Source organism: Sorex araneus, chromosome 1, assembly GCF_027595985.1.
Source record: "Sorex araneus isolate mSorAra2 chromosome 1, mSorAra2.pri, whole genome shotgun sequence".
NCBI classification, from domain to species: domain Eukaryota; kingdom Metazoa; phylum Chordata; class Mammalia; order Eulipotyphla; family Soricidae; genus Sorex; species Sorex araneus.
In genome coordinates this window covers 2033684-2053732 of record NC_073302.1, presented here as the reverse complement: position 1 = coordinate 2053732, position 20049 = coordinate 2033684, and the positions used below count along the sequence as shown (strand labels likewise).

The 20049-nt window shown below is 65.2% G+C and overlaps 2 protein-coding genes across 2 annotated transcripts in view; one reads left to right on the top strand and one right to left on the bottom strand.

Annotated features, from left to right (window-relative positions):
- Positions 1-7332, bottom strand: part of DDX31 (DEAD-box helicase 31) — a 38360-nt gene extending 31028 nt beyond the window's left edge. Inside the window, exons 1-6 of the mRNA XM_055123879.1 lie at positions 7140-7332; positions 2462-2727; positions 2306-2381; positions 2119-2162; positions 1424-1494; positions 236-300 (exon numbers count right to left, since the gene is read on the bottom strand). Coding sequence (XP_054979854.1) covers positions 236-300; positions 1424-1494; positions 2119-2162; positions 2306-2381; positions 2462-2727; positions 7140-7214 — 597 coding nt within the window. The 5' untranslated portion in view covers positions 7215-7332. The remainder of the gene's footprint in view (positions 1-235; positions 301-1423; positions 1495-2118; positions 2163-2305; positions 2382-2461; positions 2728-7139) is intronic.
- Positions 7333-7487: 155 nt separating this feature from the next.
- On the top strand, positions 7488-19378 carry GTF3C4 (general transcription factor IIIC subunit 4). Its single transcript, XM_055119765.1, has 5 exons — positions 7488-7875; positions 12821-14644; positions 16821-16951; positions 17990-18078; positions 18867-19378. Exons 1-5 carry the CDS (start codon positions 7543-7545, stop codon positions 18929-18931), a joined length of 2442 nt encoding a protein of 813 aa, XP_054975740.1. The 5' UTR covers positions 7488-7542; the 3' UTR covers positions 18932-19378.
- The last annotated feature ends 671 nt before the right edge of the window (positions 19379-20049 follow it).

Here is a 20049-nt window from a genome sequence, read left to right as displayed (position 1 = left end):
TCCCACCAAAACGCAAATCCCCCTCCACCCCGCCCTGCGCGTGGCCGCCTGCTCCCCCTCCCGCCCACCCCTGCAGCCGCCCGCTGGCCTGCAAGCAGGGCGCCCCCACGCCCCCTAACTCTTGGTGACACGGGGGGACAGACAGACTCGGCGGGACGGACGGGCAGGAGAGCTGGGGGGAGCTTCCTCCCGCCCTACACGCCCGAGAGCAGGGGTGAGGGCGCCCGGGGCTCACCTGGATCTTCACCTTCATGGCCTGCAGCGACTGCACCACGGGGATGCAGTAGGCCAGGGTTTTACCTGCGGGGGAAGCGGACAGCGGCTGAGGCAGGGCGGGGAGGCCCCCCAGGCCCCGCCCAGGCCCGGCCCAGTGCCCCTGCGCTGCCAACGGGCGGAGCTGCTCCGGGCCCAGAGCTCGGCCCTGGCCCTGGCACAGCGGGGCTGGCACACACGCGGCCACCAGGGCAGGGTGGCGAGGCTGCGAGTGGGCAGAGGACGGAGGGAGCCAGGCCAGCTGCCAGCCAACTGGGCGGGGCACAGGGTCGGGGACAAGGGCAGAGTGGGGCTCGGGGGCACCAAGCCTGGCAGCAGCGCGACGCCAGTCCTGACACGGCCCCTCGCCGGCCCCCAAGGCCCCGGAGACCCTGAGCACAGCCGGGGGGTCCCGGCCCCCGCCCGGCAAAAACAGGGACCACGAGGGAGAAGCCGAGAGCTGGGCCGGGGGTGCAGGCCTGGCTCCGGGTCAACCCCCGGCTCTGCCAAGAGTGACCCCTGAGCACAGAGCCAGGAGGAAGGCCACAGCGGGGCATGGCCCAGGAAAACCAACAAAAATCCCTGCCACCAAGCCATACTGCCCGAAAGCAGAGAGAGCACGGGGAACACTGTCTGCCGTGGGGGCAGGGGAGGGGGGAGGGGGGCACACCCGGGATATCGGTGGTGGGGAATGTGCACTGGTGGGGGGCGGTGTTTGATCACTGTGAGATTAACCCACACATGAAAGCTTGTAACTCTCTCACGGTGATTCAGTAAAATTTAAAAAATCAGGGGCTGGAGCAATAGGACAGCGGGGAGGGCATTTGCCTTGCACGCGGCCGGCCCGGGTTCGACCCCAGCATCCCATATGGTCCCCTGAGCACCGCCAGGAGTAATTCCTGAGTGCAGAGCCAGGAGTAAACCCTGTGCATTGCCAGCTGTGACCCAAAAAGCAAAAAAGTAAAATAAATAAAAAAATCAATAAATAAAGAAATTAAATAAAATTAAGCTCAACATTAAAAATAAATAAATAAATAAAACCCTGCCGCAACACCGCACACCCTCCCCTCAACCGCCAAGCAGCAGCCAGGGGCTCGGACCCACAGCCCCTGCCCCCACCTGGCGCGGGGGGTGGGGGGGAGGAGGAGGAGAGGAGGAGGAAGGCACTGACCTGAGCCCGTCTGGGAGCGCACAAGCGCGTCTCTGCCCTCCAGCAGCGCGGGGATGCTCTGCTTCTGCACACTGCCGGAGAGAGCACTGCCGTGAGCCAACGGGGTGGCCCAGACACGGCAGGCGAGAGACCACACGGGCCAAGCCCCCCCCCCCCCGCACGGGAGAACTCAAGTCTGAACCCCCAGTACCACAGAGGGCACCCGAACACCACCAGGGGTGAGGCCTGAGCACAGAACCGGGAGTCAGCCCTGAGCACAGAGCCGGGAGGAGTGAGGCCTGAGCACAGAGCCAGGAGTCAGTCCTGAGCACAGAGCCGGGGGGAGTCAGCCCTGAGCACAGAGCCGGGAGTGAGGCCTGAGCACAGAGCTGAGAGTCAGCCCTGAGCACTGCTGGGTGTGGCCCCAAAAACCAAAAAAGAAAAAAGGAAACCCTGTAAGCGCTGCCCAGCGCCCCAAAGCACACCCAGTGCCCACTGGAGCGCCCCACCGGCTGAGCCGCCCCTCTGGCGACTCTCACGCTCCCTGGCTCAGGCCCAGTCCGTCGGGCCACAGTGCTCGTCAGAGGCTTCTCTGGGGGCGTGTTCCCGGGGTTCCTGGGAGCCCTCTTCTGAAGCGGACACCACTCGGAGGGGATGGCAGGACTGGGGGGGCCGCAGAGCCTGCCCGGGTTCCCCCCGCCCCGGCCGGCGCTCACCTGGTCATGCTGGACATGTTCAACACCGTGTTGATCGTGGAGATCTAGAGAAGCCAAGACACTCCTCAGGGCTCCGGGCAGTGCCCCCAAGGCCGCGACACCCCAGACCCCCCCACCGGGCGTGCGTGCCGGGTGACACCAGCACGGCCCCTCGCCCGGCCCCAGGGCCCTGCCAGGCGGCACCTACCAGGTGCGGGTGCAGGTCCAGGTCCTGGAAGGCGTCCGAGGTGAAGACCTTCTCCTGCGCCGGCTTCACGGCGGGCCTGCGGGGCGAGTGCCCGCGGTGAGCAGACAGAGGCCGGCCCGCCCCGCGCCCCCCACCCCCGCCCCGCCCGGGCCCTACCTGGGGAGCTCCGGGATCTCCGGGTTGTTCTTGAACAGGGACGACGTCTTGACGCTCGGCCTCTGCCCTCGGCTCTTGCCGCCTGCGCCGGCCGGAGGCTTCTTGGGGGCGGCTCGAGGCGCCTTCCCCCGCACCGTCCTGGGGGCCCGCCCGGCGGCGGCCTTCTGGGCCTTCTGGGCCTTGAGCAGGGCCGCGTTCTTCCTCCGCTTCCCCGCCGGGGCCTGCCCGGAGGCTGCCGCCGGGCGCTTCCTTTTGGCCTTTGCGGGCTGCGGGGAGAGAGGCGTCAGGGGGCCCGACAGCATCCCGGCCACGGTGAGGCCTGTGCCCTCCGCCCGCGGGGGAGAGCCCCGAGGGACGGGGAGACCCAAAGGGCCCCCAGCCCCGAGCGCGGGGGACGGAGAGGCTGCAGAGGACGGTGCGTGCTGCCCGTTGGGGGCCCGCTGCCCTGGGCAGCAGGAGTCCGGCCCCTGGCCTGTCCAGGCCACGCGCCACAGCACCACACGACTCTCGCCTGTTGCTTCTTACTCCTGAGTCGCGCTGCCCCAGCTCCCCCTGCCGGGGACGGAAACGCCCAGGGCCTCCCCTTCCCCTCCCCCTCCGCGAGCAGGACCCTCCCCGGGAGCAGCCAGAGCTGCTTCCCTGGAGTTTTGCTTTTTCCTGAAATATGTCACTTCTCCACCAGGCCTGGAAGCACAAGGGCCTCTCCCAGAGCAAGCTGACCTCAGACGAGGGTGGCGGTGCCCCTGCTTCTGGCTGGGGAACCCCAGCGACGAGAGCCCCCCGGCCCGGGCCCGCCCGAGGCACTGACCTCCATTTCACAGACGTGCCTTCACCAAGCCCCGACTGTACGAAGCGCCAGAGCAAAGGAGAGATGGAGTCTGTTGGATCATTTACAAGCCACTCCGGGCTGCAGAGCCTCGGCCGCCGGCCCCCGGGCCCCTCGGCACACACAGGCGTGGCCACTCCCGCTGGCGGGGAGACCCTATGGGAGCAGGGGGCGGGGCGGGCAGCTGGGGGCTCGGGGCCTCAGCCTGAGGCAGCCCATCTGCGTGCGGGAGGGAGGAGGGTTTCTGCCACCCAAGCAGAACCCGCCACTTCTCGAGGCTGGGGTGGGTTTTTCGGGGTGGGGGGGAGGGAGGCCCCTACCCGGAGGTGCTCAGGGGCTACTCTCAGCCCTGGGCTGGGGACCAGGCCGGGGGCTCCTGCCCGCAGGGCCGCCTGCAGGGCGCAGGACCTGCCACGTCAGACACCCCCTGCTCCAGAGCAGCCTTTCTCAGGCCCAGACAGCCCCCACCTCTGCAGGCCTGCAGAAAACCTCCCGTCTGGGGCGTGCCCCGCGCTGGCCTGCTGGCCCCGGGGGCCACCATGCCCAGCCCCCCTCAGAGTCCCCGCCTGCCCTGCTCCCGCCTTCTCTGGCTAATCCACGCTCGCCCTGCAGATCTGGGCGCGGGGCCTGGGGAGGCCTCACGGGCTCGCCCGCACCCAGCCCCATCCGGCGCCCACAGGCCCCTCCCCTGGGGCCCCAGCGGGCTGGGAGCTCCAGAAAGAAATGGAATCCAGGCTGCCCTGGCCAGTCTGTGCCACCCCCACAGGAGGGGCCGAGGGCCAGAGAGAGGGTCTGGGCCCCCAGCAGCAGCCCCAGAGCACCCCGGGCCTGTCCCATGAGCCGGAAAGGAGCCTGGCACTGCAGGCCCACCCACACCCGCGGGGAAAGCCGGCCACAGGGGACAGGGCGCTTGCCCTGCATGTGGCCGACCCGGGGCCGGTCCCCATACCCTCTGTGGCCACCAAGCGCTGCCAGAGTAACTCCTGGGTGCAGAGGCGGGAGGAACCCTGGGCACTACTGACCGTGCCCCCCGCCGAGCGAGAACAAAGCCCGACGGCCTGGCCACAGCGGAGCGGGCACAGCACAGGCTGCCTCGCACGTGCGCGGCCGGGCGGGACCCAGCACTGCACAGGGACCCCACGTCCCACCAGGAGTGACCCGTGAACACAGAGCCAGGAGTAACCCAGGCACAGCTGGACATGGACCCTAGAACAAAAAAAAACTGGCCAGAGGCAGAGACGAAGGCTGAGGTCGGGGGTGAAGTCTGTGTACCCACGGCCCGGGGCTGTCCTCGGCCCCTCCGCCGGCCAGGCCTGGCCAGAGGCACGCCAGACTGCTCGTCGGAAAGAATAACAAATTCCTTCTCCCCCCTTCCCGGCGCTGGGGCACACCCAGTGACGCTCGCGCTCATCCTGGCGCCGTCTCGGGGACCACCCCCCACGGGCTCGGGGTACGGGCCAGTGCGGAGCTGGCCCGGGCTGGCCACACGCAAGGCGAACGCCTCTGCACCACCCCCTGGCTCCGGCCCTTGATCAGACCCTGGAGAAGAGGCCGATGTGTCCAACCACTGACCAGCCAGGCGGCCCGTGCAGTGAGGGGCTGCGCCGGGTGAGAGCCCGGGGGCTGCCCCGAGGCAGGGGAGGTCTGGAGCTTCTGAACACGTCCTGTCCCCCCAGCCCAGCAGAGACAGGGGCCGGCGGGCACAGGCGGGCACCGTGAGGCTACACCGGACCCTCCCCAAGCCACCCGGGTCTGAGGGCCTCCTCAGGCAGGGCTCTCTCGCCCAGCCCACTGCACCGTGACCGCCCTCAGCTCCCGGGGAACCGGGCCGTCCCGGGTCTGCAGCCAGACCTTGGTGACAAGTTCCACAGGCACATGCTCACTGTGTGCCCGGGCCGGTGAGAAAACAGCAGCGCTCGACCCCCGTGAGCGTGGCCTTCTTCCCGAGACGGCCGTACACCAGGATGCTCCGAGCCTGGGTCTGAGGCTAGCCTGGACTTTGGTGCGGGGGCCAGAGCTGGCGGAGCTCAGGGATCAAACTGGGGCTGAGACGGGCAAGACGAGCGCCTCAGCTGCCGTGCCACCTCTGGTCCCCGGGGTTTCGGTGGGTCCTGTCTCTTACTAAGCCACCTTTTAAGCCGTCTAAATATTCTCCAGCAGACCAGGCATAGGCCTCGAACACGGCTGACAACGGTTCAAAGCACAGCACCACACGCGGTCACTGCCAGGAACGGCACGAAACAACCAAAATAAGTGAGTATCCTCTAGCAATTCTGATATCAATAATCAGAAAGTCTTTGGAAAGAGGCATTCTGCACGGTGTCTGACTTAGCACAATCCAGCCATTCAAGTCTTTCCAAACTGAGTTTCCACGTTTAACTGCATAATTATGACATACTTTGTGCCAATTTGGAGGAGGGGGCAAAAAAGGAGGCTGCAGCCACGGGCACTGATGAAACAATCACTGCTCTTTACTCTTACTTGGGGGGAGGGTGGGCTGGCTCACACCAGGCGATGCTCGGGGCTCACCCGTGGCGTTCTTGGGGGACCATACAGGATGCTGGGGCTAGAACACGGGCTGGCGGCGTGCAAGGCAAGTACCCAGCCCGCTGTCCTGCGTTTCCAGTCCCTGCTGTTCACTCTGAAGCCACACGAACAGAACCATCCCTGCGACAACTAAGCAGCAGGAAGCTGAGAGGCCAATTTCTGGACCAAAAAAACGGGATGCAAAACTCAAGGGTAATACGTGCCTCAGCGATCTCCCGAAGCTCGGGCGCCTGGGCTCGCCAGGGGGTGGGCACACCCAATTCTCGCCCCATCACACCACACAGCGGAGACACCCCTCAGGAACCCATGCTCTGCCACCCTCGGAAAATCACAACCCCTCTGCTGACCCAACTGGCTCAACAGTGCTAGAAAGTGCTTCCTGCGTGGGGGGCCTGGGCGAGCAGCCCCCCGGTCTGCAGAGGGGGGAATTCTGTAGCCCCCTGCAGCCGAATACAGCCTCTTTGTGTGGCCGGCCTTTATCAGGGGGCCCCGTGGGCCAGGAAGCGAGGGGCCCCGCTGTATCCTCTCTTTGTCTCTGAGACACCCAGCTGTGCTCAGGGATCACTCCTGGCGGGCTGGGGGACCCCCTGGGGCGCAGGACCGAACCTGGGTGGGCTGCACGCGGCAAGCGCCTGCCCCGCGCCCCAGCGCGCCGGCCCCTGCTCCTCTCCGAGTGCTCCAACTAACTTTCCCGAAAGCGCCACTTTGCAGACAGAAAGCGGGGGAGCCAGAGGCGGGGCAGAAACCCCCTCGGCCCGCCTCGCCCCGTGTCCCCGCGCGCGACCCCCGCTGGGGGGTTCGGGGTCGCTCGGGGTCACTCCGGCTCCCACCCCCCCCCCCCCCCCCGCGCGGCTCTCTGCCCTTCACTGGGCGCTGGGGGCTGCGTCCGCGCGACCCCGCGGGCCTTCCCGCGGGGGGCCAGCCCCGCCCGGCAGGGGGTCAGCGGTCACTCCCGCTGCCCAGCGCGGCGCCGCGGGGTCCGGCGCCCCCGCCCCCGCCCCGCCGACGCGCCCGCCGGCCCCTGCCACGTAGGAAAGTTCGCGAAGGAATGTCCAGCGTCCGGCCCTCGCTCCGGACACGGCCGCGCGCGGGAGGCGGGCGCGGGGGGCGCCGGGGCCTCGCAGGGCCGAGCCAGGCCGCGCCCCTCCCCCACCGCGGCCGCGACCCCCCCCCCCCGGGGACCCCGGAATCCGGAGCCCGGACTCCCGGCCCCCCGGCCCCTCCGATCCCCAGAGCCCGGCCCCCCGGCCCCCCGGCCCCCCGGCTCCCCGCCCCCCGGCCCCCGCCCCCGCCCCCGGGACTCACCCGCGGGCTGGAGGCGGCGGCGGGCGCGGCGGCCCGAGGCCCCGAGACTTGCAGGAGGGTCCCGGCGGTGGCCATGGACGCGGCGGGAGCGGAGAGCGAAGCGGCCAGCGCGGCCCCACGTGCGTCCAGCCCCGGCCCGGGCCGCGCCCCTTCCGGCCCCCGCGCCCGCCCCGCGCCCCGCTCCCCGCCCCCCCGCGCTGCGCACAGGCAGCGCGCCGGGCAGCCGCGGCCCGTCGCCTAGCAACGGCGGGGGCCTTCCCGGCCGGCCGCTCCGCGGACAGGCAGCGCGCCGGGCAGCCGCGGCCCGTCGCCTGGCAACGGCGGGGTCCTTCCTGGCCGGCGGCGCGCGGGGCCCGCGGGAGGAGCCGGCGCGCGGGCATCCGGCCTGTGCGCGCGGGGGGACATGAGCGCGGCCGACATGGCCCGGGTGGGGCCCGCGGCGGCCGGCGACGAGGACGAGGGCGACGCGGGCGGCCGGGAGCCCGCGGCGGGCGCGGCGGCGGGGCCCAGCGCCGCCTTCCGCCTGCTGGTGACGCGGCGCGAGCCGTCGCTGAAGCTGCAGCACGCCGTGAGCGGCCTGGAGCCGCTGGCCTGGTCCGAGGACCACCGCGTGTCGGTGTCCACGGCGCGCAGCATCGCCGTGCTGGAGCTCATCTGCGACGTGCACAACCCGGGCCAGGACCTGGTCATCCACCGCACCTCGGTGCCCGCCCCGCTCAGCAGCTGCCTGCTCAAGGTGAGCCCGCGACCCCCGGCGAGGCCCCGCCCCGCCGCCCGGCCCGCCCCGGCCGCCGCGCCCATTGTCTGCGCCCGGCGCCCCGGCTTTGTTCCCGGGCCGGCCCGGCCCGGCCCATTGTCTCTGCGACTTGCTCCGCGGAACCGCGTTTGCGGAGTGTGACACGGATGCTCCCGTCCGGCCCGGCCCGTGGCAAGTCCGTGCTGGGGGGGGGGGGGGCGCGGGTCTTTCTCTTTTGTCTTTTTCCTCCCTCCCGCCAAAGCGCAGGCCGTTTCGTTCGTGCCTTAGCGCTTTTGATGAATGGAGGCTTTGCCCGCGGGCGCGCGTGGCTCCGTCCGAGTGGTGCCCCTGCTGCCCCGTGCCAGCTCCGATGTGTGCGAAGGGTGGCTTGGAGCCGTGTCAAAGCGCCTGCTCCCCGGAGCTTCCAGTCTCAGCTGATTGCAGCTCCGCACCAGATCCAGGGCCCCGCAGGCAGAGAGCACACTTGACGCAGAAGAGAAGTTTTCCTCTCGCCACAGGACGCAGCCCGTGCATGGGTTTTAAAATATGCATCACTGAGTAGGTGCGGGGAGCCCGGCTCTTTTGAAGGACTCAGCGTTCAGGTTGTGTGAATTCCGTCACTGCCCATCAGTCTGACTCAGACCTCTGAGATCTGGAGAAGGTGGGAAGAGGCTGGGGTAAGCATGAACAAACCAGGTAGCCTGGGACTGCCAGAGGTTGTTCCTGGGCAGCCTGGCCTTGGCAGGACTCGCTCAGCTGCCATCACCGCCTCTCCCGACCTGCTCATGAAACCGGGTCCGCGAGGTAGAGCCAGGGAACGGCCCGGGAGCAAGTGCAGTGCTTGGGTGCGTGCTGACCCAGGGTCACTCTGCAGTAACACCTGGTCCCTGGGTGTGCTGTGCGGGGCCCCGAGCTCGACTTGGGAGCCCCCCTCAGTAAAGGAAGTGGGCGTTCAAATCAAGCATTTACTGAGAGTCAGGCATTTGCTTGGAAACAGTTTTCACAGCCCGAGTGGGGGAGCACCCTAGGGTTTGAGCAGCCAGTTAGAGAACACTGCTGGGGTGTGTGTAAACGCATAGAAGGTTCGAGTTTTATTAGAGGGGGTTTCACGAAAGGAAGAAGGAGGTCTTCGGAGGTGGCTATTGATGGCAGATCTGATTTGCTCTGAAAAGTGGCGTGGGGTTGGGTCTCCGGTGGCAGGAATGCCGTGTCCTTCTCAGGAGCGATCCAGTCCTGATTATTTCAGGTTGGAGAGAGTGCAGGAGTAAGGCCCTTGCCCTCATGAAGCCAGCCCTGGTTTGATCCCCAGCACTGCTTATGGTCCCCCAAGCACTGCCAGGAGTGACCCCTGAGCACTGCTGGGTATGACTCCAAAGCCTATAGGCATAAAAATAAGAAAAGGCCGTTGTTTACAAAGGCCTCTCCCAGAGTGCGCCCCACACAGGGACATGACAGGTGGCCTCATCGTCCAGCTCACTAGAGCCAGAGGGGGGGTGAAGTATATGTGGGAACATTGGCTTCCGTTTGGGAAGCCTTAAGGTACCTTAGGGATCACTCCTGGTGGACTCGGGACCGTATGGGGTACTGGGGATTGAGTCGGCCGTGTGCAAGGCAAGGATCCCGTCTGCCATGCTCACTGTCTCGGGTCCTCCTCCCAGCAATTCTTGCCCAAAAAACTGCTCACAGATGCCTTCAGGTGGTTCAGTGCAGACCCTCGGGACTGGGAGTACTTGGCCTAGTGATGTCAGGGACCCTTGCACCTGGATCCACTGCACACCAGGCTCACGCTCGAAGCCTTGCAGTTTCTCCCACCCTAGCCCAAGTTTCTTAAGCACGAACCGAGCTGATGTGTAGGAATGTGACTGGCTGGGCTGGAGGCCAGCGGGTGAGTGCTGAGCTGTCGTAGAAAACAGGGCTCGTGCAAGGTAGGTTTCTCAGCAGGGAACAAAATCTGCCCGTTTGGCCTTTGCTGAGAGATGAATGAAAGGTACAGATGTGCTTGCACACCCTCAGTTACCCTGTAGGTGCTCAGGTGGAAAATGCTTTCAGGCAGGCACAGAGGAGTAAGAATCTGGGTCAGTGCTGGGCTGTGGACGCGAATATTCTGGTATCTGATCCAAATTCCAGTCAGCCCTGGACTGCACCGCGTCTCAGCCACCGATGGTCTGTGCAGGAGAGATGGCACATGGGGAGGGCTTTTGCCTTGCTCACGGCCTGCCGAGTATGGGCCTCCGAGCCGGCCAGGTGTGGCCCAAAAAGAAATCTTCACCTGTGTCTTTTTCTTTTTTCTTTTTCCAGTGCTTTGCTCTCCTGAAATACCTTTCTTAGTATCTGTTCTGGCTGACTGAAAGAAGTCCAAAGAGGATTTGATCTTAGAGCAAAAGACCAAAAGTGGAAATCGCTGAGTGCGGCAGCCAGTGGGCACGGCCACGCTCCTTCCCGAGGGCCCCCGGGCAGACTGCTCACGGCCCTCCTGCGTGGCAGCCGTGGTGTCTCGGGCCCGAGTGTTGTCTGATAAGGTCGGGCGGCTCCTTGGGGGTCGGGAGGACTGGACTCTCTCCCCATCTAAAGGGCTAGGGTTTCTGGTGGTGTTTCCGTTGACACGAGACTGCAGAGAAGAGCTTGGTTTGGCCGGTGGGGAGACCTGCAGGCTGGCGCTCCCTGCTTCTGCTACTTGGATGACGTCAGGGAGCTGCCGTTGCCCAGGACCTCAGACACTGTCGGCTTCCTGCAGGTGACCCCCTGGGCACAGAGCTTACGGGGTGCAAAGGGGAAATGGAAGCCTGAAAAACTTTAAACTCGGGGTGTCGGGCCAGAGAGATAGTCGAGTGGTAGGATGCTTGCCTTGCACGCGGCTGACCCAGGTTCTATCCCTGCGCACCCTGGGTGTGACCCCGAAACTAAAATGAACAAAAGTTGTAGTTGTAACAATTTGCAGTCTTCTGATTGGACGGCTGCTGTAGACTTGCCTAGTATGCAATCCCAAATTCTGCTAATAAATTTGGTGCGATCCGTGCTTCTGACTTGCAAGGTGTTCACTCGGGACCACATTTTGTTAGCTCAGAATGGCTCGTCTTTGGGATTGTGTGCCCTGCCCTCAAGAAGCTTACTCCCTTTAGCTCCGAATGAAGCTTCGTCAGGTGGCTGCAGGTGTGTGTGGATGTGCCGCTGCATGAGGTCACGTGTGCTGACCTGTCTGGCTGGAGGCCTCGGAACTGGACTGTGGCCCAGTTGCCTTAAGTTGTTAGCTAGTTTCGTGGGGTGGTGGGTTGGGGGAGGTGCAGGAGGCGGATCCAAGTTGGCTCCCCACGCCCGAAGGATTTTCCCTGCAGGCCGACATCAGCCTGGTGCCCCCTGTCGGGAATTCTGTCTTCCGTGGGGGGACCCGGGCCGCTCTAGGTGGCACGTTCGGTCCGTTCTGAGAGGGCTGGTGTTTACAGCGGGCGCGGCTACACTAAGGAGTGTCGCTTAGGCCGTCTCGGTGAAGGACATCAGTTACGGCCTTTCCACGGTCACTTTCAGACAGACGCCCTGCATTCCTGCGTCCTGCGGTTTCAGCCCTCAGAGAGCGTTTGTAGGAACAGTTGGTTGCTCACGTTTCTCGAGCCTCATTGATGTGTGCTTTACTCGTGCAACTGAGGTGGCCTTCCCAGCAGGGAGGGACAAGCTATATTAGTCTCTTATTTTTTTCTTTTTTTGGCTTTAGGGCCACACCTGGCAGCGGTCGGGACTTACTCCTGATTCTGTGCTCAGGGATCACTTCAGACAGGCGTGGGGGGCCATAGGGGTGCCGGGCGGGGATCGAACCCAGGTGAGCCAGTGCAAGGCAGGTGCCCACTGTGCTGTTTCTCTAGCCTGAGAACAGTCTTGGTTTTGTTAATGACATTAGGTCGTTCCACTTACCCCGCGCTAGTTTCTAAACAGTTGAAACCACATCCGGCAGTGCTCGAGGCTACTCCTGGCCTCACTCTCGGGGGCCGTTCGTGGTGGGGCTTGGGGGGAGAGGGCTTGCAGGGGTCCGAACCAGGCCTCCTGCACGCAGAGCTTGGTCTGCTGCCACCCCACCCCTCCTCACTGGCCTGCCCTGGGGGGCCTGTGACGGCTGGGGCTTGTTACGTCTGTAACCTTCCTTCCTTCGTCATTTCCCTTCAGGGACTCCTTTGAAGCTGCTCTGGGTCCCGTCTCCCCCTCTCTGCAGGACGCCCCCGTGGAGGGCCACATCTTCCCTCTCTGGGCTCGGGGACACGCAGCACGGAGGGTGGCTTTGCTCTGCCCTCTTAGGCCGGAGCGTCTCTTTTCTTTTTCTTTTTGGGTCACACCCAGTGATGCTCAGGGGTTACTCCTGGCTCTGCACTCAGGAATGACTCCTGGCGGTGCTCAGGGGACCATATGGGATGCTGGGAATCGAACCCCGGTCGGCCTCATGCAAGGCAAACGCCCTCCCTGCTGTGCTGTTGCTCCAGCCTCGGCTGAAGCCTTTGCAACTGTGCCTGCTGGTTCTGCCTTTTCGGTGCGCAGTGCGGGAAGGCAGCAGGGGGCCGTGCTCTCTCCGGAGCCAGCAGCCGCGTCCAGCCAAGCTCCTCCGCTCTGCTCCGGGTCAGCCTCTGGCTCTCTGTCGTCATGCACTGGCATCGTGTAGGGACCGTTGGTTACGGGACTCTTTCTCCTGCTCCTCCGTCTCTCCTCCATGTCGAACGTCCCTCGGCAGCCTGTAGCTGCCCAGGGAGGTGTGAGCTGGTGAGCTTCCCCTGTCACCCGGGACGGGGACGGTCACTGTTTCCCCAGAGGTTGCTCGCGTGCTCTCCAGACGTCTGCTCAGTCATGCGTGTCACACGAAAGCCGGCGGGGTGGCTGGAGAATCTCTGGACGCGCGTTCCCGCCGCCCGGGTGACTCAGCGCGGCAGAGTGCAGCGCTCACTCATGCTTCTGTGCCTCTTGCTTCCAGGTCGGCTCGAAAACAGAAGTTGCCGAGTGTAAGGAGAAATTCGCCACCTCGAAAGACCCCTCGGTCAGCCAGACGTTCATGCTGGACAGGGTGTTCAACCCCGAGGGCAAGGCGCTGCCGCCCATGCGGGGGTTCAAGTATACCAGCTGGTCCCCCATGGGCTGTGACGCCAACGGCAGGTGCCTGCTGGCCGCGCTGACCATGGACAACCGCCTGACCATTCAGGCCAACCTCAACCGGCTGCAGTGGGTGCAGCTGGTGGACCTGACGGAGATCTACGGGGAGCGTCTGTACGAGACCAGCTTCCGGCTCTCCACCAACGAGGTGCCCGAGGGCAGCCTGGGCGACTTCGCCGAGTTCCAGCGGCGGCACAGCATGCAGACGCCCGTGCGCATGGAGTGGTCGGGCATCTGCACCACGCAGCAGGTGAAGCACAACAACGAGTGCCGGGACGTGGGCAGCGTGCTCCTGGCCGTGCTCTTCGAGAACGGCAACATCGCCGTGTGGCAGTTCCAGCTGCCCTTCGTGGGCAAGGAGTCCATCTCCTCCTGCAACACCATCGAGTCGGGCATCAGCTCGCCCAGCGTGCTGTTCTGGTGGGAGTACGAGCACAGCAACCGCAAGATGAGCGGCCTGATCGTGGGCAGCGCCTTCGGGCCCGTCAAGATCCTGCCCGTGAACCTCAAGGCCGTGAAGGGCTACTTCACGCTGCGGCAGCCCGTGGTGCTGTGGAAAGAGACGGACCAGCTGCCGGTGCACAGCATCAAGTGCGTGCCGCTCTACCACCCCTACCAGAAGTGCAGCTGCAGCCTGGTGGTGGCCGCCCGCGGCTCCTACGTCTTCTGGTGCCTGCTGCTCATCTCCAAGGCGGGCCTCAACGTGCACAACTCCCACGTCACGGGCCTGCACTCGCTGCCCATCGTCTCCATGGCCGCCGACAAGCAGAACGGCACGGTCTACACGTGCTCGAGCGACGGCAAGGTCCGGCAGCTCATCCCCATCTTCACGGACGTGGCGCTCAAGTTCGAGCACCAGCTCATCAAGCTGTCGGACGTGTTCGGCTCGGTGCGGACGCACGGCATCGCCGTGAGCCCCTGCGGGGCCTACCTGGCCGTCATCACGACCGAGGGGATGGTCAACGGCCTCCACCCCGTCAACAAGAACTACCAGGTCCAGTTCGTGACCCTGAAGACCTTCGAGGAGGCCGCGGCCCAGCTCCTGGAGTCCTCGGTGCAGAACCTCTTCCGGCAGGTGGACCTCATCGACCTGGTGCGCTGGAAGATCCTCCGGGACAAGCACATCCCGCAGTTCCTGCAGGAGGCGCTGGACAAGAAGATCGAGAGCAGCGGCACCACCTACTTCTGGCGCTTCAAGCTCTTCCTGCTGCGCATCTGGTACCAGTCCATGCAGAAGAACCCGTCCGAGGTCCTGTGGAAGCCCCCGCACGAGGACGCCAAGGTCCTGCTCACGGACTCGCCCCGGCCTGGGCCCTCGGAGGAGGAGCCGCACGAGGAAGGCGCCGCCGCCTCCGCTGCCTCCTCCTCCCGGGCGGGCGGCAGGCCGGGCCCGCAGGACAGGAGCCGGGAGAGCGAGCCCGACGAGCCCGCCGACGAGCCCGGCGGGCGGGAGCCCGTGGAGGAGAAGCTGCTGGAGATCCAGGGCAAGATCGAGGCCGTGGAGATGCACCTGACGCGGGAGCACATGAAGCGCGTGCTGGGCGAGGTGTACCTGCACACGTGGATCACGGAGAACACCAGCATCCCCACGCGGGGGCTCTGCAACTTCCTCATGTCCGACGAGGACTACGAGGACAGGACAGCACGGGTAGGTGGCCGCGGAGGAGGCGGCCGAGCAGACGGGCCGTGGTCAGTGGGGGGGCCCGAGCGCCCGGCTCCCTCGGTGACAGTTTGGAAAGGTGATTGGCCTTTGCGGGAGTCCAACGGACCCGGAGGGGCTTAAGGTTCACTCCGAAAGGCGCGTGCGTGAGTGCTGCTCCTCACGCCGTCTCCGTCTAAAGCGCGGCTCTGTTTGCCGTTAGGACAGTCTTCCGCTGGGAATAGCCCACGGAGCGTAAGTGTCCCGGCGGACCCTCCGTTCCGCCTTGGGAGGTGCCCCACACGCGTCACGCCTGCGTGGCCCCAGGCACTCTCCTTCCTCCGGGTTCTGAGAAATAGTTGAGTGTTACTCGGAGAGACTGCTGGAAGCCTCCGGCCTGTAGCTGTCGATGCTGGGAGCCTCGGACAGGGACAGACGCAGGGACAGACTGAGAGGGCCTCCCGGCGCCAGACATCTTTAGGAATGGTTACAGTGTCCGTCTGAGGCTGACTTCTTACACGGCAGCTTTTAGAAAGTGTCGCCCTTTTCCGCCCGTTAAATAGTATCCGACTCTCATTTCTTGGCCCTAGCAGGGCTAGAGGGTGGGGCCAGAGCATTGCTCAGCCAGCGAAGCCCCCAGTTCAGCCCCCAGCACTGCCGGCTGTGGCTTTAAAGACCACAGTGAGGAGTAACAGACGTTAGCCATGCCCGTAGGGGTTGGGTGTAAGTTGGGGTGGTCGCCTAGAAACCACGTCAGCTAAGGAAGCATTTCCCGGGGTCATGTGGTTTCGGGGGGGAGGGGGTGCTGCACCTCTGATCGCACAGTGCTCACTCCCACCGTGCCCAGAGCAGCACTGGGGACTCTGCCAGCCCGTGTGAGGCAAGAGCCTCCCCCCGCACGACCGCCCGGCCCCTCGCAGAGCTCCTCAGCCCCTCGCCCAAGCATTGCTTCTGCTTCTGCTTTGGGCCACACCCAGCGATGCTCAGGGGTTATTCTTTGCTCCACGGTCAGGGATTGCTCCTGGCAGGGCTCAGGGGACCATGTGGGATGCCAGGGATTGAACCCGGGCCAGCCACGGGCCAGACGCACGCGTGACAGACTTACACACTTTCGTGCTCATGTTTCAATCAGTTCTTTTTTTTTTTTCCTTTTTGGGTCACACCCGGCGATGCACAGGGGTCACTCCTGGCTCTGCACTCAGGAATTACCCCTGGCGGTGCTCAGGGGACCATATGGGATGCTGGGATTCGAACCCGGGTCGGCCTCGTGCAAGGCAAATGCCCTCCCCGCTGTGCTATCACTCCAGCCCCCACCCAAGCATTTTTAAGGCAGTTTTTCCTAAGTTTTGGAAATTTTAGTGCCACAGACTGTGTGCACGTGTGATCTCCATGTCTGTCCTTTGCACCTGAAAGGGGAAGATGTTTGTCCCCCCAAGAACCAGTCTGCCCCGCCCCGAGGAATGTCCTCCCACGGAAGATGCCTCAGTTGAACTAACTGTTCTGCTCATACATTTGCTTGTATGAAACGGGGGCTTGAGGGGTGGGACTGGACATCCCTGTGAGAGGAATTGTAAGACATCGAGAAAAGGAAATAGCTGATTTTCGTCCCAGCGCCGCTGTCTGCCTGTTTGCCGGCGAGGGAGCTGGCACAGGGTGGAGGGGCCCGGCTCCAGGCAGACGGGAGTCGCTGGGCCACACAGCCCGGCTCCAGGTCACAACGTCCACACCTCCGAGTGGGCTGCCGAGGCGTGGATCCCATGGACGGGGCAGCTGCTGGACGCCTCCTCCGGGCCCGGCGCGAGCGAGCGGAGGGCAGGCGCTCGTCCGTCAGGCTGCAGGCTCGGGCCCCGCGGGCGGGCAGAGGTCTTTAAATCCCGATGCTCGGTTTCCCTTTGCAGGGCGCTCCCGAGAGCAGACACTGTTCGGCTTCACAGAGTTCGCGTTTCCTGTAGCGTCTTCTTAGAGTCAGAGCATGATAATAGTAGCGAGACACTTTGTCTTCTAACAGCTCTGCAGTCTGTTTCAGGAGCAGCCCGGACAAGGCAAGTAAGAGCTGTGGCCTCAGCACTTCCCCCTGGGCGTCCTGGCGCCCGCCGCGCCGGCACTCCGCACAGGTCTCTGCCCCTTGCGGGAAGCAGCCCCGCCCTGGCCCGGCGCCCCCCGCATCACCTGCTCTGCCCTCCAGGTGCTGATCGGCCACATCTCAAAGAAGATGAACAAGCAGACATTCCCCGAGCACTGCAGCCTGTGCAAGGAGGTCCTGCCCTTCACCGACCGCAAGCAGGCCGTCTGCTCCAACGGCCACATCTGGCTCCGGTAAGCCGCTGCACGGCCGCCCCGCGCCTCGCCCGGCCCTGGGGACACAGGCCGCTGTGTTGACCCGCGGGATCTGGTGCCCGAGCCCTGCAGCGGGCGGAAGCATGTGTGGGCACTCACCGCCTGCTCCCAGCTCTGTGCTCTGGGGCCTGTGCCTCGAGCAGCGACGGTGGATGCTCTGACCGAGCCGCACAGCCGTGCCGGGCCGCGTTCACCGCGTGGCACACGGGCTCTCCTGTCCTTGCGATGCCGTGTTGTTTCAGAGTGAAAATGAGCGCAGAGCGAGCCCTTCGCGCTGGCGGGTCTGGTGCCCGGGCACTCTCCCCGCGGCGCCCTCACGGGTGGCCAGCGCTCCAGCCTGGATGAGCATTGGACAGCCTGGGCGCTGTGCCCTCCTCCTCCTCGCACTCGCACCCCTGGCTTCCTGCATCCGCCCGTCTCCTGGGCCTCGGTGCCCTGCCAGCCCCGGAGCTCCCCGCCGGGTGCTCACTGATCTCTGCCTCCGTTGGCTAGAGTCAACCCCAGCTCCCTCAGCCGGGCCCGGCGGGGTGGAGCGAGCGGCTGGGTCAGCGGCCAGCCTTTCCTGCCTCTCCCCCCCTGTGCCCCCCGAGGTCCTGTCTGGATATTCTGCTTCATTTCGCTGGTTCCCCTCCACCCCTGTTTGGGCCATACTTGGCGGTGCTCCGGGCTTACTCCTGACTTTGAACTCAGGAATTACTCCTGGTGGTGCTCGGGGCACCCTGTGGGATGCCGGGGGTTAAACCCGGGTCAGCCGTGTGCAAGGCAGACGCCCCCCTGCTGTGCTGGCCTCACTGTTGGGAAGTTGCTTTTCACACCCGTCCTTCAGAATCACGGACAGGAATCATTTTCGGAAAGGGATGAGATGTAAACCGAAGCAGCCAGGCAGGACAGACCCCTGGGCTGTTAGGGACGTCCCCAGAGCAGGGACACGGCTCTCTGGGCGCTGGGCGGTTCCAGGGCGCCGGACACTGCTCCGTGTGCCGGTGCTCAGCCGCGTCGTGCCTTGTCCTGTTCCAGGTGCTTCTTGACCTACCAGTCCTGCCAGAGCCTGATCTACAGGAGGTGTCTGCTGCACGACAGCATCGCCCGCCACCCGTCTCCGGAAGGTGAGTCCCGCAGCCCTGGCGGAGGAGACCACTCTGCTGGTGCAGTCCGGGATGGGCCCCTCTGCGTCTCTCCTGGGGTCTCGATTCTCTCACGATCGCTCCCCCAGTAAAGCCCACCTTTCTAACCACCTGATTGGGAGTACGATTGGGGCTGAGGGAGGGATGGTCTGAAGCGCCTTGGGGGAGTGAAACCCACGGCTGTGGCCCACGGGCGTCACGTCGCTCCCAGGAGCGCCTCCTCGACCTAGCATCGACGGTCGTGTGGGAGAAGCCCATGGTCCTGTAACAGAAACAACACGTGCTCTTCCTGCGGGGCTGGAGCGGGAGCACAGCGGGGAGGGCGTTTGCCTTGCACGCGGCCCTGCCTCGAAACCGTGGATTTCATGCCCCCCCCCACTTCCTCTCACGGACGCTCTTCAAATCGGGGTTGGAGAGCTTACAAACTCCTCCAGGCATTGCTCCCTGTGTGGCAGGAAATCCAGGGGGAGAAAGTTAATTTAAAAACCAAAACCACCAGGCGGGCGCGCGGCTCAGTGGCAGATAGAAACTGTGCTTCATGTGAACCCTGGGCGCAGCCCCCGAGACCCCAGAGTAGAAAAATAAAGCGCGCCATTTCGCGGCAGATCACCTTCCCGTGGCCGCCGCGCTGATCCCGGCTTACGGTGCCACGGGCTCAGAACAGGGCCCCGCTGAAGGGACTGGAGTCCGGGACGGGCGTCACATCGCCCCGTCTTCCAGCTCCCCTCAGGCTCCCCTCGGCACCCGCTCAGCCCCCCCTCCCCCCGCAGACCCCGACTGGATCAAGAGGCTGCTGCAGAGCCCCTGTCCCTTCTGCGACTCACCCGTCTTCTGAGCGGAGCCTGAACGCAGCCCGGCCCCCGCGGTGGCAGAGGCCTGGGACTGAGGGCGAAAGGCCCCCGCGACCCCAGGATTCTCGCCAGTGACTGCGTGCAGCGGTGGAGGTCACGGGAGAGGTGCTGGTGCCCGAGCCGTCCCGGTGGGAGACACTCAGCAGCCGGAGCAGACGGTGCCGCGACGTGACGTCACCGGGAGCAGAGGCCGCCGGGCAGGGCTGGGCCGGCTCTGAGGGCCGGAGTTTAGCCCGCCTGGTACCCGGTGCCCCGGCCTCCGCGTGACGGTGTCGTGGGCCTGCCGCCGGGCCGGATCCCGCCCGTTGCTGTTTTCCATGTACATTGAAAACATTTTCCTAAAACTCTATTTTTAAGAGGTTGAAGTGAGACTAAAGTTGGTTTTAACGTGTTTAAAGATCAGGTGACTCAATAAATTAATAACGAACTGACTTTGATGGTCCTCCCTGCTGTCAGACCTCCGGCCGCAGTGCGCCCAGGCGGGGGAGGGCCGATGCTCACACCCGCCCTGAATCCCTGCTGACCTGCTCGAGAGGAAGGTCTTGTCCTGCTGTTTCCCAGCGGCCTCCGTGTCTCCGAGACGCAGGCGCCGAGCCCGGCCCTGGAGCCGTCCTCCCCGCGCAGGCTCTGCCTCTGACGCGGTGTCGCAGGTGGGGGTGTCCCGCCGCGGGCACCCGGCCCCCTGCCCGCTCTGCTGGGAAGCCGGGTGGGAAGTGCGCGCGGCGGTCGCGGCTCCTCCGGGTCGTCCAGCCCCGACGCAGCACAGCGCTGCCCCTCTGGCCCCTCGCAGGCGTCTCCGGGCCGTCCCGGTTTCACCGCAGCCGCGGGCGTCTCACGTCTCCTCATCGCTCTCGCCTTGGAGGGAATTTCCGGAATGTGCATCTAGATCGCAGGGTCCAGCCTGTTCGGTTCCTTTTCCAGGAGGAGGGCCGGGCGCGGCAGGGTCCTGCGTGGCCGACTCATGGCCCCGATGCTGTCTGCAGCCCCGGCCGCCGGCACGTGCGGCTTGCCTCGCGCTCTCGCCTGACCAGACCAGCGGTCAGTTTGGCCTCGCTGAGGGGGTCTTCGTGCCGCTTCCTTCTAAAGCCCCCATGACGTCTCG